This window comes from Ptychodera flava, chromosome 18 (assembly GCF_041260155.1).
Source record: "Ptychodera flava strain L36383 chromosome 18, AS_Pfla_20210202, whole genome shotgun sequence".
NCBI lineage: Eukaryota > Metazoa > Hemichordata > Enteropneusta > Ptychoderidae > Ptychodera > Ptychodera flava.
In genome coordinates this window covers 34,147,267-34,165,930 of record NC_091945.1, presented here as the reverse complement: position 1 = coordinate 34,165,930, position 18,664 = coordinate 34,147,267, and the positions used below count along the sequence as shown (strand labels likewise).

Genomic DNA, 18,664 nt, shown 5'->3' with positions numbered 1-18,664 from the left:
CATAGGCCCGGCTGCGTCTCGCCATAAGCTTTTCCCACACGAACAAAACATTACCGTGCACACAAATCCAAACTTCCCTACAAATATCCGAAGCGAAACAAACATTTTTATTAACACAAACAATCGTATAAGAATGTAGGAACACATATTCGAAACGAATCAAACACAAAATCGACACAAAAAAAAACCATTTTGGATAGTATGGTGGGGAGGCTCTTTCACATTTTTTTACATTAGTTTCTCACCCAAGGTGAATGGATTTCTCAGCAAGCTCTATCCAACTCAGCCTTTTTAGCTTTGGAAGGAATCTTCCTTGCTTTTAAAAATTCTCTTAGCTCTTTCATGTTCATTTTGCGGACGTCTTCACGCGTGATGTTGTGACTTCCCTCCATGACGGAAATTTTAGCCCTCACTTTTGCAAAATCTCGAGCGCCCCATGCGACCGATGTTAAAATTTTGTGCGTTTTCTGACGACTCGAAACCGACGTTTACAAATTGAAACCGTATTTAGAGATACGTATGATTTTCCCTAAGTACGTTGACAATTTAGAAGTGACGCCGAATGCATCACATTCTTAAATTGATAATTTGAACTGCTAGAAGACCTAGATCTCTTCTGGACCACGCTGGGACAAGAAGTATATTACCAACGCCAAGAGTCATAGTTGAGCAATGATACAATGCACTCCTCTCGAATGACGTCACATGCAGCTCTTCCTCCGCTGCACAGAATGCAGCTGTTCAACTAATCAGATATCAAACTGAAATCAAATTGGTATAATCACGGCGCTCTCTACAGAAACTCTTAAAACAAGTTCAGACCAAAATATTATCATTAAAAGGGATTGAAAAACTCTGCAGATCTGGTTTTCAAGACTTGTTGGGATATGTGGAACAATCAATCAGTCATTCTAAAATTACACGTTTTTAAAACGTCAACTTCACCCGTAGCGTCTGGTACCGTACTGGGCATCCTGTTGCTATGTCGAGGAACAACAACAACAACAACAATAACAGAAAGTAATGAAGTAAGATATACTGATATTGTCACTATCGTTTTTGGTCTATGAGAGCTGAAGGGCTCGTAACGGCCACACTGTAAAAAAAAAACAGACACAGACTTCTTTTCCCGGTAAGTATTTTATTTTATTCCATTTAAAGTAAAGCTACACTCTTGATTTTTGTAACTGCAGTACCCGATATGTTATGTCGCATGGACGGTGTACATATCCGATGTCAAAAATAACACGAAAACAGTTGCTGAGTAAACATGTACACAACTATCCCTGGGAAAGTTGAGTTGTAAATGTTTTGATTTTAACGACATTTCAAAGATTCTTCTTGTGAAGAACAAACCGACATTATCCCTGTGTGTTTGAAAAGACTTTTCTGAAAAGGCACAGGCTCAAACAGACTTAGCTGTTCGCAGTTGTGGAATTCATTTACGTGAAAAAATGGCACACGGTATCCTGACTATCGTTTTGAAAAAAAATCAGATCGTTACATCTTTGGCATAAAATTGACCTATATATGAAAGGCAGTCGTAAAACGAGTTGTGATATGTTGAGGATAACACAAACAATTGAACAGTAATTATTGCATATTTTTTTTGCTCAGAGGGGCAATATAAAAATAATCACCAAAGCTTTTCAGCAAATCTGAATATGTAAGTTTCATGGTACGGCGATTCTCAAGTTTAAGTTTTATAGTTAGGCGATGCTCACGTTTAAGTTTTAAGGTTTGTCGTAATCTTATAAATTCTCTAGGTATTTAAGACAACGTAAATTTTCAACGCAAACACCGCAAATTTATAAACGAATGAAAATTTAAAGTAAATATTTGAAAGTATTATATCTGAGTTCTGAAGGAAAGTCTGGACCGAAAAGTGACTGTTAGCAAACCATTTATACTCGTTTTGGCATAGTATGCATAGATTCTCTGTTACACAGTATTCTTCTAAGTGCTGGTGTTGTTACCAAGACGAGTAACTTCTTCTTCCGGGCAGTCCTCTGTCATCTTTGCGATCTACAAACAGAGGCAGGGTCATAATTATTGTGTTGCTGGAGTCAAATAGTAATAATGTTTGAAATGCTCAAACACATAACCACCAAAATACACGTCTACAATGTTCTGTATCGAAAAGCGAACACTCTTACCTCTCTGGTAAACATTGGAAGGTACAGAAACGTCACAGAGAGTACGACCAGAAACAGCGCCCTCACAGTTCGGTATTCGTCGTCGTCCCTACTGTAAAATATGCACATCCACGTTGCCAGTACAAAGGCACAGATGAGGATGATAAATGTTGCGACGCACTGGGAAAGCAGAATAATTCCTGCAACTGATGGAATGGCTTGGCACTTGATAAGGACAGACTCAATGCCTAATACGAACACCGACACGAAGACGAAGATCAGGCAAACAAAGGTTACAACCTGAAAGAAAAGATAGGGTATACGTAAGTAATCAGGTGGCTCACCTAGCTCTCTCTAGCGATTCAATCATTTCTGAGAAGATTGTCAAATCGTCGATGAGCACGCATATTCCCGCTGAATCTTGCGTTATCAAAAGATGCAAAAAATTTCGAATTCTGTCTAATGCAATCAAATGCCCTGTGGTTTATGTAAAGCTTGAATTCATAGCTCAGCATTTCTTTACGGGAAGCTGTGACATTTTAAAACATTTCTATTGTTTTGTTCTGTAAAACAAATAAACATCGTATTCTTTTCTCATAAAAAACATGTTGGTATCAAAGTAATACCCTTGTCAACACCGAGCAATATTATCGTTGACACATTGTCTTTGTCCGGACACTAAACCACTGTATATCCCAGTGTAAAACTTGTCAATACAGCCTGCGTGTAATGTCTGATAATGGATGTGGTGTTGAGAAGTCGTATACTGGGCTACACGAATTGATATTCTGAGTACAACATGAAATGCTGAAAATCCATGAAACGATACGGCTAATTGAGATGTAATGGAAGAACGCTAGCATATTTGTACAATGCGACGATTTAACATAATTTTATGTACGTTTTTAGTTCATGGTGGCAATTCGAAATGATTTTGAATCTCATCTTCGGATTTCAATTATCGCCTTCGCTATTCTTATGTTCCCTTACTAAGACAGATATATCTGGAATGGAGTTAAAAATAATACTCGTGTGAATAACTCACTCCTAATTTTGGCAGCCTTTCCATAAATTCTTTTGCAGCCATCTTGAGAGGATGCGAAACACCTGGGATAGGGAAGTACATATGTTTACAGTTAAGCACATTAAGGTTTGAACACACACGTTGATGTAATTTTTTGTGTCCACAAAATGTTGAAACAATCTTTGCACATTATACAGAAGTCAAAATAGTTTACACCTAGCCCATAACACGTTGTCGACATCATTTTATTTCTCTTTACAGTTGTCTTTGCATTTAATAGAAAGCAACGGCTTCTTCCAGCAAAGTAATTCTAGACACTTCATCCCGAACATACATGTGGAAATGGCAGTAATACTACTCACCAAACCAAGTCTTTACGGGTGCTAAATCCATCATACAGGGCATCTCTGTACACTGAACTCTGTTGGGTCCGACGTACTTTCTGGTTTGTTCAATACCTTCCCTCAGATTCATTTCAGGACTAATTGACACTCCTTGGTGACTTGGTACGGTGGTGTCTACTTTGACATCGTGGTAGACGAAATCATTATCACCTATCCATTTCTCACAGTCAGAGTCTTGGTATTTTTTCTTGTGACCTTCACAGCTGCACCGAACTCTGGTTTCATATCTTTGGAAAAATGTAATAGTACTAAGATACAATCTGACCGAACGATTTTTGTTACATGTGCCTACAGCATACATGTATTCTGCACGTCGCAGCAGCTTTCAGTGTTTCCCTAAGAAAGCTGTTAAGAAGAAATGTAATACGATGGGCATTCTTTTTTCAATTCTTTTCACAAATATTACAGGAATTGTGGTTGTGATAATATGAATAATAAAGTACCTTAATTTACCTGAGCGATGGCATCCATGTGCTGATGATATCATTCATCTGCTCTTCGACAAATATTCTTACTTCCCTGCACTTCGTGGATCAGGTTTTGGATGAAGAGGTTTAAATGTCCTCTCCGTTGTGGAATACCACATCACCATGACAATGTCTGATCCAATCTTTGTCAGTGTCATTCTGTGTCGCTTACTGACGGGAATGCGAGCATGGTGATATTTCAGGTTTTCCTGAGATGTGGTTCCGTCGATCTCTTCGCGCCAATTTTCCAAACAGCGAACGACAAGTCGGTAGTAAAACCCTTCTGGAAGAAAACCACCAGAAAAATGATAACACAGAGGCAGGGTGTGGTAACTCTTCTGTTCTCCGAGAGGAAGCACTTCTAATCTGTCAAGTTAAGGCAAGGATGGCACTATGTACGCTGTTGACACATGTTTAGAATTCAAAGGAAATACGAGATCAAAGTTCCCGAGAAGTTCTATGAATCTTTTCCTTCCTTCGCTTGTCAGAGAGCGTCTGTGTCTGAGTCTTGTGACTTCGTATTGCGCCCGACGTCAACCTGATCTTGACCACAGGGAGATTATTGTTGTTTGGAAGATAAAAAACCTCCGATCTTCGCTTCCATATCACATCATTTTCATCTTCAGATCTGTCAAAAGTTTGGGTTTGTTCCGGATGATCAACGATCTGCGAAATCCCAGTAAAGTCACTTTCTGTCTGCGATAGCCCTCTGCTGTTATTCCTTTGTCTTTCTTCGAGAAGCAAGTCCAAGAGCTCCTCGTGCAAGATGCCATGGCGACGAAGGTCGATGAGGAATCTTTCCTTCTTGGGATGTTTTGAAAGGAACGTCACCGAGTTTAATCGATATCACCCGACCTAAGATGGTGGTTAGCCATTTTGCTTCTAAGACCAGTAAGTCTTCAAAGTGGTACGTGATGCCAGTCTTATGGAAGTACTCGAGAACTTTCTCCGATTCTTCTTCCCCGATGCCGAACTTAGCCAAAATGGTAACAACGTGTTTGTTGAGGTCTTTTAACGCCTTGAGTACAAGTTCTAAGCGGAGCCATCTCACCGGTACATCTGTGGTGAAGATTGGTACTTCAGAGACCTCTTTTAGACACTCTCTCAACCTCTCGATTTCGGGATCTTCTTCCTCGTTCTCCGCTTTTTCTGTTGTCCACCATAAAGGTTTCTTGAAACACATGAGCATCAAACGCCTCTTCGCATGCTTCTGCAAGATACAGCCTAACATCATGGACGAATTCATCCTGAAATAGTTTAAAATGGAAATTCAATAAATTAAGGTAGAATGTGCATCGGGGACAGATATTCGGACTCTCAAACTGTTAGGCAAAATAAAATTGATTTGTTTCTGGTCACCGCCCTCATCACTTCAAAGTGTGCGTCAACTCTTTTTTCCTGTTTTTCATTTGCCCTAAAATAAAAAAAAAGATTGAAAAAAAACGCGTCGCAGCACCATTTTTGCCACATGTCAATGACCAGAAACAAACCTATTATTTTTTTGGCCTTAGAGCATTCCTTTAATCTACCACTTGCGGGGATCATTCAGAAAATTCTGGAGTAAAGACTTAATTTTGTGAAATCGGGAACTTTATTTCCCCATGGATCACAAAGGGATCGTGGCCATTTTAATTTCAAATATCTGTAAATTTTGGGTAATTTGTTTCTCTCTAACCAAAATTTGCACGGTAACCCGCGAATTTTCTTCTGTACTTTGAAATAGAATGGTTGAAAGTTTGCTCGAGAATAAGTTTGAGTAAAAGCCTTAGTCTTCCATTTTCGAGGCGTCAGCTACCTTGGTGCGACGAATGCAAAATGCACTTTATCAGATTGGAATAGTGTTTTGGCAAACGTCTATAACACATATATATGACACATATCTGTCAACTGCTTAAACATTTACATTTAGAATTTCCCAACCAAACGCCATGCGGTTATTGTGTATTGAAAACATGAGATGATAGTTCAAGAAATTGAAAATGATCTAGAACCAGAATGCTATAGAGGCACCGTGCTATTCTCATATGAGAATATAATATGAGGGCGCTCTAGGATATGGAGGAGAACTTGAGGCTGTGACAAAGTCTGGGAAAGATCAAAGCACAAATGATTGTTGTAAATAACCTGTTCATCCTGGCTTAACTCATCCTTCTTAGTGGCGACCAATATTACCAGTGGAGAACTGTATTTCTGACCATTAATGTCGAGTTTCTCTTCGACTTCTTGCTGCATGTATGGATTGAATTCAGCCAAAATGTCAAGTAATCTGAAGGGCGGAAGAGGTAGGTAAGTGAGTCAGCTTTGTCTTTTGTGAGCAAATACTTTGCATACCAGGCAATATTCAAAGGCCAAATGATGATATGATGGTTATGAAACTCGAAATGCCATGTGACTTTGATCATTTTGTTATACAAAATAATTCATGAGCATAATTCTGCGTTAGCGTCGGCGTTGACTTCTAATTGTAGTCAAAAGACCATTATTGGAACAATGCCATATTTGCAGTTATCAATTAGTGTATATTTGAAAGCCCTTGAAAGCTCTACTGCCAATGCAGAATTCGAACTTTACCTGCTGGCGTTCTTTATTGCTTATTGGGAATTCATCATTTTATAAACCTTGGCTTTTAAAAAGCATGACGACAGAACAACATATTATGTACATCTAGCCAAACATTAGTGGCATCATCATAATCTTTTACAAAGCGAAGTGTAGTAAATATACGCATAAAAGTAAAGCCGGTGAAGATTAGCTTTATACTTCATTTTCTTTTTCCAGCATTGTCCATTGTCCATTGGACAATCGTCGTCCAGGTCACGTGATGCATCAGCAACCATAATGTAAATTGACTTGTAAATAGACGGTACCTGACCTTTGCATCTTCAGCCAAATCTGACCTCTTAATCTTCTGCAGGAGTTGGACTAACACACTGGACTTGGTTGTCGAAAGATGACTGATTTCAATAAGTTTCTCAAATACCGCCGATAGATCTTGTTGCACGAGTAATTCTCTCTCCTTTCTTGATGCTTGGAGTTAAACCACCGCACAATTTGACCATCTGTACAAGGTCATCTGCGAGAGATTCGGGGAAGTTGGTCTGTTAGCAAGGTCCAATACATTGATCGGCCAGGAGTTGTGGTCGCCTATAACGATGTTAACTCTCACGAGAGAAATAAGCCTGGTTTTTACATATTATCGCCAAGTTCCGCTTCATTGTTGGGCAACAAAGATGCACATTACAGTTGTAGCTTTGGCAGCTTAGGACATGTTTTGGCTTTTTTGCGAAATAACCTTACTGTGTTTCTGTAGTATAAAAGCAACAAAGTGTGAGCGTCTCGAAGGGGATTTTTGATGACGGTTGTAAGACGAATGCCCAGATGGTTCCCTATCCTTGTACTAAATTTCTGTTGATTGATACAGTTCAGTAAAGTGACAATGTTACATTAAATTGACATTTAAAGGAAGGTCGGGGCAAACACAATTATCGATTAAAACCATCTTACAATGTGGCGATTGATCCGTTAACTCCCCTTGTCACCGTGTTTCGCATATAGCACTAGTTCTCACAGCAAAAGCTGACAAACAAATAGATTCAGAATGAACACAGCTCTAATTCTGAATTAGTCGGAAGGTGAGTTCGATGAAGATAACTTGAGGAAGTCTTTCTGTGTAAGTTCAAGTTGTAGAAATAGCAATATAGCCTTTGCAAACCCATGCAAAGACAATCATACTACAAAGGGAATTGTTTTACAACTTATTGACAATAGTTAACAAAGGACAGACAAGTTGAGTGCTAGAGGAGAAAACTTTGCTCACCTTGACGTATTCTGCATGACAAATCCGCCAGATTGACATGTACAATATGGTACAGAATACAATCATACATCGGACTGGAATATTTTTAGATTAGGCTAACTATGTTTATTAAATTCAAAATGAACATACGTAAAGATTTTGAGTAAAGAATGCAAGAACAATTTATTTTTCGCTACGAGTACTTTCGATTCTATTTTATTTCCAAGTTTATTATTAATTTAAAATAACAAAGAATAGAGGAGTTTGATTAGAATCTGATTGAAATCACTGACGGGGAGATGGGATACGCCTCTACACAATGACTGGAAAGAATGAGCAAATATGAAAACGTTGCGATTTCTTCATGTGATTGAATCAGATTCAGTTAGTCACGAGTGACAAACGTCAATTTGCAGTGCCGTTGTGTGTATAGCACCAAACTCCACCTTCCTACGTGTGCGTTCTCTCCCACAACACAGAGTGTCAGTTAGATTATTCAGTGTTCTGTCATATATATCAAGGAATTACGCAACTTTTACGAATGTAAGGAGACGCCACCATTGTAAATAATGGGCGCCACCATTGTAATAATTTCTTAAAGTGGAAAATCTCAAACCCTGAAATTGGGCATGCCCATAAACAAACATTTTCCCCACTTTCAGTTAAAATAAAATAAAAGTTATAATAACTCTTTTCCGTCGTTTATAGTCAACATTAAGAATAGCCTGCAGCAGGTCATTATACGCCAGAGTATAAATTTAACCAGCATACACTGTATTATGATCAGTTCCTACACAAAAAATGGTCGCTCTGAAATTGACCGTGCATAAAGACTGTAATCGTTATTGTATATTCTTTTTATTCAAAGTGATACACACCAAAGTTTGTAGACCTCTGACCTTTAACCCCTCTGAGGTTAAGTTGTAAAATCAACGTTAACGTCATAAACTTCCTTTTTAGCTGATCTTAACGCCAAGTTGGGACAACGCTTGCAATTACGCGAAGAGTAAAAACTAAGCAACAGAAATATTTAGAGAAAAGCTTTGCCTACACAAAGACAAACATTTTCAAAATAAGGGGCTCATATACAGAATGAAGGTCGTCTACACTTAGTTTCGTTTAACTTATGACGCAGTGTCATCATTTCTTCGTAGAGGACTCAGTGCCAGAGATTAATAGAATCCCACACCCCAACGGGTTGGGATAGAATGTCTCACACGAGTTGGGGAATTCTGTCTCACACGAGCCGAAGGCAAGTGTGAAAACAGAATTCCCCAACGAGTGTGAGACATTCCATCCCAACCCATTGGGGTGTGGGATTATTTTTCTCACGTCCCTCCAATATCTTTAGAAAATTGCATTTTATTGTGGTAGGTTTATACTATCAACCAGATATGAACTGAAAATGCTCACGTGTTTCATTATATATTGCATTTATGTGCAAGTTTGAACCTTTGCTACATGCTTTGCTACATTTAAAGTGTTATGATCAACACAATGAATTTCACCACAGATCAATTCTAAAGGTCATTAAGTATTCAAATATGTAATTAGCTGAAATAAAAATAACTAATTTCTTTGAGTACTGTCATTGTATCACAATATAGCATGTGTAATTACCTTTGGTCAAGTCCTTCAAGCTCTATATGCCAAACCGTGAAAGCTTGTTAGCTATTTATGCAAATTATGAATTAGCTGACATGAAAATGCAAAATGACTTTCAATACTGTTATAACCTGGTATAATGATCAATGTACACAGCATGTTTCGCCAAATTTTATCAAGTAAATGCCAGTATATATCCCTAATTTGGAAGGTTCATTAAATATGCATATTGGGAATTGGCTGAAAAAAATGTCAAATGACTTTCAATATCTTGTATCATAGTATCTTTAATGTACATAGCAAGTTTTGCCAACTTTGGTCAAGTCAAAACAGATAAATATCGCTAATAAATGCGGGATATCGGACCGCAGGCGGGCGAAGATTGCATTATAAGCGCGCCAACCCAAACTCACTGCATGGACATCACATTTACGAAATCGAAGTCCAAAGTCAACTACGTCATTGTTAGAATAAGAGAGGTTTTCCATCACACGGGAGCATACCACCACAAATTTTGCACAGATGGCGTTGCACTGGCATTGAAAAAGGGTGCATGGGAGCATGGGAACGCGGGCAGTTTCCCTCGCTATGGGTAGGAAATGCATTGAGCAAGACACACTTCCGGGTTCGCAAAAAAACGAGGATCCCATTTACGGCGCGCTCAAATATAACTATTTGCTGTGATACATAGCAGAGGCGTATATGTTTGTGATGCTGAGAATAACATCAGTAAATAAATGACGGGTTTTAAAAGTTGAGGTTTTTTGCGATGAAACAGACTTCTGAAGGTAGCTCGCTTGGGGAACACGTCATCCCGGCCGCTGTCCGCTTTGACCCCAGTAATTCACACTGGTTTTGGTCGGCCCCAGGTACCCAAGTCACTTCGACCCCGTCACACTTTTGCCTACATGTCCACGGAGACGATTCAACATGTTCCACAACAAAGCCAAGACAAAAATTGAAAATATCAATAAAATGGCTTCACAAAGGCTGAAATACACAATACTCGATGAAGTATGAAGTTTATGAAATGAAATCAAAATTGACAACACAAGTGTTTGTCTCGGGTAATACCACTTGAAGTTGAACTATTCTACAGACTGTTTTTTCCATACAGTGCAGTATTTGTCAGTGACAAATTAATCTTTGCAATACATTTTTTTGCGATGAGCTGGAAATTTGATTAATATCGAGTTAATGTACATAAATATTCCGTTATTTACTGGGACACGTTTATTTTCTCGATCCGCTATCTGCGGACTACGTGCTGAAGTACATTACTGTTCATGTCAACGATTGTTTCTCCCTCTGCAGAGTTTCTGTATCCCGTTCAACAACGCTGTACCTCGATCACACGATAGTGACGCTATGTAGCTGTGCAGTATTGAAACTTATCATACCAGACATGAACTGAAAATGCTCACGTGTTTTCATAGATATTGCATTTGTCTGTAAATTTAAACTTTTGCCAATAGTTTTAAAGTTTTTTAAGCTGTGATGATCAAGATCATGGACATTATCATGACAGACCAATGACAACGGCCTTTTTATTTACAAATATGAATTCGGTGGAAAAAATGCTGAATGTCTTTGGCTTCTGGCATTGTATCAGCATTTACATAACAAGTGCAATTGATTGGTACAGTGCTTCACACTGTATAGGCCAAAGTGATATCACCATAAAGTAATGAAAAGCCATATACGCATTCTTTCAGAAAACCATTTTTATTTTTAAGAACTCAAGTAAAAGATAAACAACATGGCTATTTTTGATAAATCTTTCAAGAAAATAGATTAAAATGAGCCATTGAGAAGGACATAGTTTAAATAGCAATAGAGAGTTAGTATGAGTAGTACGGAGAAATAATGGAGTGTTTTTGTGTAAGAGTAGTAAGGAGAAATTCCTCTGTATGAAAGTGGCTAACCAGTACTGGTCTTGCAAAGTGCCCTTGCTGAGTAATCCTTAAGTGTAATTGACATCACTGCAGAAATCTTTCAATTTTTTTCTTTACAGTTGATTGTGAGATCATACCATTCAGTGCAAGGGGTGGTAAGCTGTCAAACTGTGAGCGTTTGGCGAGATTATTGTACCATCTCTCGACTGAATGGTATGAACTCAATGTCAAGCTGGCGACGTCCTCGAAGCCCGGTGTCTTCAGTGTTTCAAAACGGCTGGAGAAAACATCAGGTTAACGTCAAATCAATGATATTTTGGGTTGGCTGGGCATGAAATAAACTGAACCTGTTTGTCCCACTTTTCCTCGGGCGTTCTCAGGCAGCTCTACGGCAGCTACGGGTAGTCACGGGCAGTAATTAGTATGACCGCAGTTTTTGATTTATTCTATTTTACAATGCAATCCAAATTGGTTTGTGGTCACTATAGTATGACTCAAGTACACCACTTTGCATGCAATGGATGTTAGTGTAAATGTGATCAAGGCATGATCCATAGTCTGTTGTTGACTCCTCAATAACTTGTGTGTAGTTGAAGTGCTTTGTCATAAGTTCAGATAGTTGTCTTGTAGATTGTGTTTGCTTTTGTAAGTCAACATTGAAATCACCAATGATCACGGTTGGTAGATTGTACTCAAGTGTATGGATGAGCTGAAGAAGAGCATGTTGTAAGTTTGATGTAGGTGATGATGGTGGATTGTAAACACCAACAATTTGAACTAAACCAAATGTTGTTTTGTGTATTGCAATTAAGAAATCTGTATTAAAACAATGCAGTGTCTGTGGGGTAGCTTCAAGAGTGTTTTCTTTGCTGTACATAACCATACCATGATATGGTCTGGTGTGTTTTGACGGTTTTTATCATCCTGTCTGAAAAGGTTGAAGTCTGCTATTTTGAAGTCATCATTGTGATCGCCGGTTTGTAGTCTTGATTCACTGCAAATTAGTACATCAGCTGAAGTTAAGCTGAAATCACTAGCAACATCTTGAAAATGGCAATGAAGAGATCTCACATTTTGATAAGTAATAATGAATCTGTTCGATATAATATATGGTAATGTGAAACAGAGTTGTAGCATGGAATGGGTTCTCATGCGTTGCATCTCTTGTGTAACATCAGTGCTAACTGATATTTGATTTTCTTGTAATGTGGTTATGTTGAGACCTGTAAGTTTAGTCACTCTGCTTAAAGCAACATAGTGTACATGACACTGATTTCTCTTGTTTGCTGTACTGAAGTCCACAACCACATTGTTAAGTGTATCACCTTGACAACGATGTATTGTTTTGGCACTAGCTGGTGTGAGTGGAAATTGTTTTCTCACAACTTCTGCATTTTGTGTCTTCCCACTCTAAATTGCCGTGATATCTGTAAAACTGGCGTCCATCTGTGAGATACTTTGTCATGTATTAAATGCCGTTTTTCACGTCGCAGGTTTTTGCCAACACAATCGTCATCAAATAAAATCCATAGAATAGTAACATGATGCAAATCAGGTCCATCGATGTATTTGATTACTCCTGGAGTACCATTTATCAATCCATCATTTACAGACAGATTAATGCAAAGCTCAATACGCTGATTTGTTCCAATTGATAATTTAGAAACTAACCCCATTTTTTTTGAGCAGGAAGCATGACAACAATACCTAATGTTTTGTGTTTTATGATCTCAGAGACATCGCCAATGACTGTATCAGTAGCAGGTATACATGTTTTTATTCCTGTAAGTCTGTCATATGCTATTGCATTGTGGTCATCAACAAGTCTGTTCTCGCAATAAAGATGTACTGTCGACTCATCAATAGATGAAGTTTTTTTATCAACACTGACTATTCGAGTTTGCAGAACTTTTATGTCATGAGATGTATGCTTTCCCTCACGTATACGGTGAGTAATTTAGCAAAATTCTGGTCATCCTTTTGCCTCATAATATCTGTTAATTCAAACATTTTGAACAGGTCTTTCCAGATGTTGACAGCCAATGGCCCATAATCATGTTGAAGGTCGTTAAATATCCAACCATCAAAGACAGGTTTTAATTGATATAAGTCGCCAAAGCTAACAACGCTGACACCACCAAAGATTTTATTGTTGGCCATTATCTGTTGTAGTCTGAGATTGATATAGTTTAACATACCATTACCAACCATGGAGATTTCATCTATGAATATGACTTTTAAGTTCCTGTATTTTGCTTGTAGAGTATTAAGTCTTTCTGATGTCAGTGGTCTATAATGAAAACCTTGGGATGCAGGAATTTGAAAAGCTGAATGAATTGTAGTACCCTTAATGTTGTAAGCAGCTTTTCCAGTAGGTGCAACTAGTAATAAGTGTATGTTGTCAGGATTTTCACCAGGAAGATTTGAAAGATATTTAAAAGTACTTGATACAATGATTTGAGAACAAGAGATTTCCTACACCAGCGCCACCTGTTACAAAAATATTTAACGGCTCTGTCCTTGTTTTCATCCAATGTACTATGTGATAGAATATTTCTTTTTGTTTCTTGTTGAGTTTCTGTAAAAGTGGATATAATTCATTATCAGCCATTCGTGGTTGTTGAAGATCTTCAATAATGGGATTATTTGTACTGATGCCAATGTCCTGTCCAATGTCATATTTAGAATGACTCTCATCACATGGTGCAAACATACTCAATGTGTCACTTGGCCTTGATCCTTCTAAAATGTCTTGATGTTCCTGATGTTGTGTATTTGGAGCAACATTATCAAACATATCAATGGCTGTGTTTTGTACTGCTTCAATAGCTTGATCTAATTCCTGAGCATTTTTATTGTACTCCTTTTCTTTAGAATCTACTTCAAATTTTACTTGCATGTAACGATCATAGTATGTTTTGCACCCTGCAAGGAGTTCATTTTCATTTCGCCAAGGATAAAACAACATTATTAACTCTCTGTAATGATTTTCTTTGTCTTTTTCCCTATGGAAACGAACATATCTGATAACTTTACTTTTGGTGCGTTTTTTATACACAAGGCCACGTATCTGATATATTGTGTTGTTTTCATCATCATCATCCTCTTCATCAGTTTTGTAGAAGTCATCATTATCTTGATAATGATCTTGCGGGTTATCTTTTAACTTTTGAAAACTGTACCATGCTGCCAAGTCTGCCAAGCACAATTTCTCAAGGGCTTTTGGGCGCCTCTCATATTTTTCAAGATGCTATCACTTTCTATGTCAGTAGCATTTGGACGCATGTTTTGTATGTCATCAAGAGGTTTCAATAGGATAACTCTATCATCAGGGGGTGATGTGTTAATAAATGTGAAGCCGCGTGAAGCTCTTCTTAGTCTCATTTGCATAACAAGGTAAACAGCTTCTTGAGCACTAACTTCAACATGATTAAGAATTTGTTTCCTATATGCCTGACACTTTCTCTGATATCATGACATCCTTCCCTTGCTTCTTCCACAGCCCTACTGAGCAAATTACTCATTCCACGTTGAGCTTTACTAATGTAAGATGCGATGTACATGGCACATGCATATGGATCAAGAATGAATTGAATGTCCATGTTTGCTCTCCAAGCTTTGAGTAGGGTTTCATTGTAGCTGTTAATTCTTATTTCATTTGGTGACCTCTTGAGGAATATTTTATCTGATGTTAGAGATGACTGTATTGCATTAATATAGGTTTGTTCATCAAGTTGTAGTTTATTTAAGAATTCAGAAAAAGAAAGAGTTTCTCCAAATTGTAAATCAGTAACAACAGTCTTGATATTTTCATAGTGCTTTTGAAGGATCTGTTCTGTGCTTTCATCAGTATCCATTGGCAATGGCTGCAATATCATTGTTCTTGGCATAGGTGGCACAGGAAATCCAAATCTGCAAACACATTGGCCTTTTTCTTACAGGTTTTGCATGTCTGTGCATTTGATAATTTATCAATTCAGCGAAGGATTCATTACTGGTATCATTTGAACATGTAATATACTGATCTATGAATTGTGTGATGTCATCATCACTATTTTCACCATATTGTGGTGCATCATTAATCCATACAAGCATGTGTATATGTGGTGATCCTCTTTGTTGGAATTCCACTCTGTAAAAGTAATCGTGTATTTCACCAATTGGATGATGTGAGCTCATTAGGAAATCATGCATAAATCGTTGAAATGAATAGTCAAAGTGTCGAGCACACGTAACAGGGTCAGATTTTATCAAATCAGATTTTGTATTCCAAGACATGTTCAATACATCGTCATCTGTGTATTCCTTGTTGTGAACTGTCCTTCCAAGAATTTTCAATAGATGTATCCATTTAGATTCTGCTGATGAAAATGACATGAAAAATGTTGGAATACCAAGTTGACGTATCATGGCAAATATATCCTTCTTTGCACTCTCCAGTATGGTGGTGAACCTCTAAGTGTCTTCAACACTCTGAATCCCTCATCAAGTCGAACAATTTTATCAACATTTTGTGGTGATTGAAGCTCACCAGCTGTTAATTGCGGCCCTTCAGATTACATTTTCGCAAACATAATGTTGCCTTGTCTTTAATCTGCTTGATTTGTAATTTTTTAGTTTAAAGAAAATGTTAGGCATCGACTTTGCAACTCTCCTATCTTTGTGTCGAAGTTCCCATTTACACAATGTACTATATAATACAGGGACTATGCGTTTCTTTTGTCTGGGTTGACCACAATATATTGTTGGAAATGAGAGCTCCTCAGAATATTGTCTTGAAATATTCCTAGTGGTTTATTGTTCTCGCCTGGTGCATAACAAACTGCGCCATCAGAGTCTGTGTGTTGATCATATAAAGGTGACAGCATTGTATCCAGTGTGCCAGCAGGATGATCTTCCAATTTTATTTCTTCAGTCCAATTATCATCATCATCATGATCATCATGATCATTACTGTCATCTTGTTTACATGTTTGTTTGTCAGACATGTGAGAATAATCATGATCGTCATTTTCTCACAAAATTCCTGCCAATTGTGGTTTTCATCCTTTCTGCAAACAACCCAATCTGTAGATATTGTAATCAGTTCTGCTTTATATAAGGGGCTATTTTTAACTAACCAATTAGCTGCTTGTAAGACTTTCACTGGTCTGACATTCTCTACCTGATAGGCATGACTATAGCTAATCTTTCTTTTAAATTTGACAGGTATTGTCTGCGATTCATTTAAAGTTCTAGGTAATGTAGAGACAGTAGTTGATACATCAGCTATAACATTGACTATGTTACCTCTGAGACTAACTTGTCTACCTCTTGGCAATTCTCTTATTTGCATGAATGGAATGCGTAAGGCAACAAGTCTTTCTTCTAGTGGATGTAACTGTAACTCGGGGGGAATTAATGGAAATGACATGTTATTGGCCACAGAACAAGGAGGCAACTTTGACTCTTTTAAATATGAATAACAAGTTTTACATAATGGTGCCATATCATTATCTGTAGCCTGAGATGATGCAAAGGTGTTTAACTTTTCTTTAACATTATTGTAGTTCAAAACACTTTCTCTGTACCACAGCTGTTGGCAGCACACACATACAAAATTTGGGCCATTCTGAACTGCACCGTGAAAAATTTGTATCAGCTCTTCAATAGATTTGGCAGCACTACATCTTCTGTTGTTTAGTTTGTTTAATCTATCTCTCATTTGCTCTCTCTCTCTATATGATTTATCAGTTCTTTTAATACTTTTAATATTGGCATCTCTGATCTTTTCGCTTTCCCTGAAGACCTGGTCAGTTCTCTTTGTCTTTTTAGCATTAGCATTTTTTCCCTTTCATTTTCTCTGTACTCATCATCACACCGTCTCAATTTCATTGATGTCCTGTTTCTCTTGTTTTCAGTTTGTTTATACACATCATCAGCTCTCATAGTTTTCTTAGCATTGACATCTCTTTGCCTTTCAGTTTGTCTGTACAGCTCATCAGTTCTCATAATTTTCTTAGCATTCATATCTCTTTGCCTTTCAGTTTGCCTGTATGCTGGATCAGCTCGTTTATTTTGCTTGGCTGTTAAATCTCTTTGGTTTCGCTTTGCCTAAACTCTATTTGTTCTCTCTTTTCTCTCTTGGCAATCATGTCTCTCTGTTTCTCTATTTCTCTATAATTTACACAATGTTCATTTTGCGGCATAGATTTCTCTGTTTGTACTGGTCCAAAACTGTTTACATTTATTGCTTGTGACAAATTTTGCTCTGTGCTTTGCAGAAAGTCATAGTGACCACTATCAATTTCTCCTTCAACACGGATTGCATGATACAAAAGATGTATACTTACAGAAGAATTACCAACAGTCTCTAATGGTTCACTTAAAGTGTCAAGATGAACTGCAATATTAATGTTATATGCAAGCGCTGCAGCATTTATTTCAATGTCCCCTCCATAAGTTGCATTACCTGGTTCAGATCTGGACATATACTGCCTATAGTCATCTTGAGAGACAATATGCCATCTTTCATATTCACCTTTAATTGGATCCTCATATCTGTCCCAATGTTCAATTACATAGTCAACAGTATGTACTCTTATTGCATGATGATGATCTTGTGTTCCATAGAGTCCTAGACTTATAGCACGGAACAAGCAATTACCATCACCTTCGACATTAACCTTTGTGTAACATCTGTGAGGAGTCTGCAACTGTCTTTTTCGTTGCATGTACAATTTACTTCTTTCATTTTTGCTTTTATGCTCAGTTTTTTTACTCTCATTGTACTTTTATAGTAACGTTGTGTTATGGGTGTGCTTAATATTATAATAAGTTCTTACAGTCAATTCAAGCACTTGTATAGGAAGAAAAATTAATAATTTGACTGATGTTGCTTATTGCTTCCTTGATTTCTTCTGATGCTATGAAAGTGAAACCTTAAAAGTTGAAGTATTGATGAAAGAATGATTGTGTTTGTTGAGATTGTAGACTATGAATGTGTTATTGCTTGTCAATATTGTGCAGTTAGACGTTGAACCCTTTCACTACAAAATTTAGGTCCAACTTTATTGGGGAAGCTGGACCTAGACAGAAAAAAGCAGTTAAAAGGGTTGTCAGTAATAAGTAGACAATGATAGAATGTGGTATGACTGTTCTTGTTTATTATGAAGTAAATGAATGCCAATTTTCAGAAATTGTAGAGAAATGTCAGTCTTCCTTATATATTCAGTACGCTGAAGTAATTATTTGATTGCAAATAATCTGCCTGTAAACAATCTTTGTTTCCTATCAGGAAGTAAATGATAGAGCACTAACTTGTGTGCTGTTAAATATTCACAGTATAATTTCACAATG

General features: G+C 37.6%; 1 protein-coding gene across 2 annotated transcripts; it reads right to left on the bottom strand.

Moving 5' to 3' along the window:
* Window positions 1–1,121: 1,121 nt before the first annotated feature.
* LOC139117459 (uncharacterized) lies at window positions 1,122–6,289 on the bottom strand. Of its 2 annotated transcripts, none has more exons than XM_070680582.1 (6): window positions 6,155–6,289; window positions 4,007–5,277; window positions 3,522–3,790; window positions 3,181–3,242; window positions 2,157–2,435; window positions 1,122–2,025 (listed from the first exon to the last, which is right to left on the bottom strand). In XM_070680582.1, exons 2-6 carry the CDS (start codon window positions 4,048–4,050, stop codon window positions 1,957–1,959), a joined length of 723 nt encoding a protein of 240 aa, XP_070536683.1. In that variant the 5' UTR covers window positions 4,051–5,277; window positions 6,155–6,289; the 3' UTR covers window positions 1,122–1,956. The 2 variants fall into 2 exon arrangements, with proteins under 2 accessions (XP_070536683.1, XP_070536684.1); XM_070680583.1 differs by having other exon boundaries at window positions 4,017–5,277; window positions 6,155–6,288.
* Between the last annotated feature and the right edge of the window lie 12,375 nt (window positions 6,290–18,664).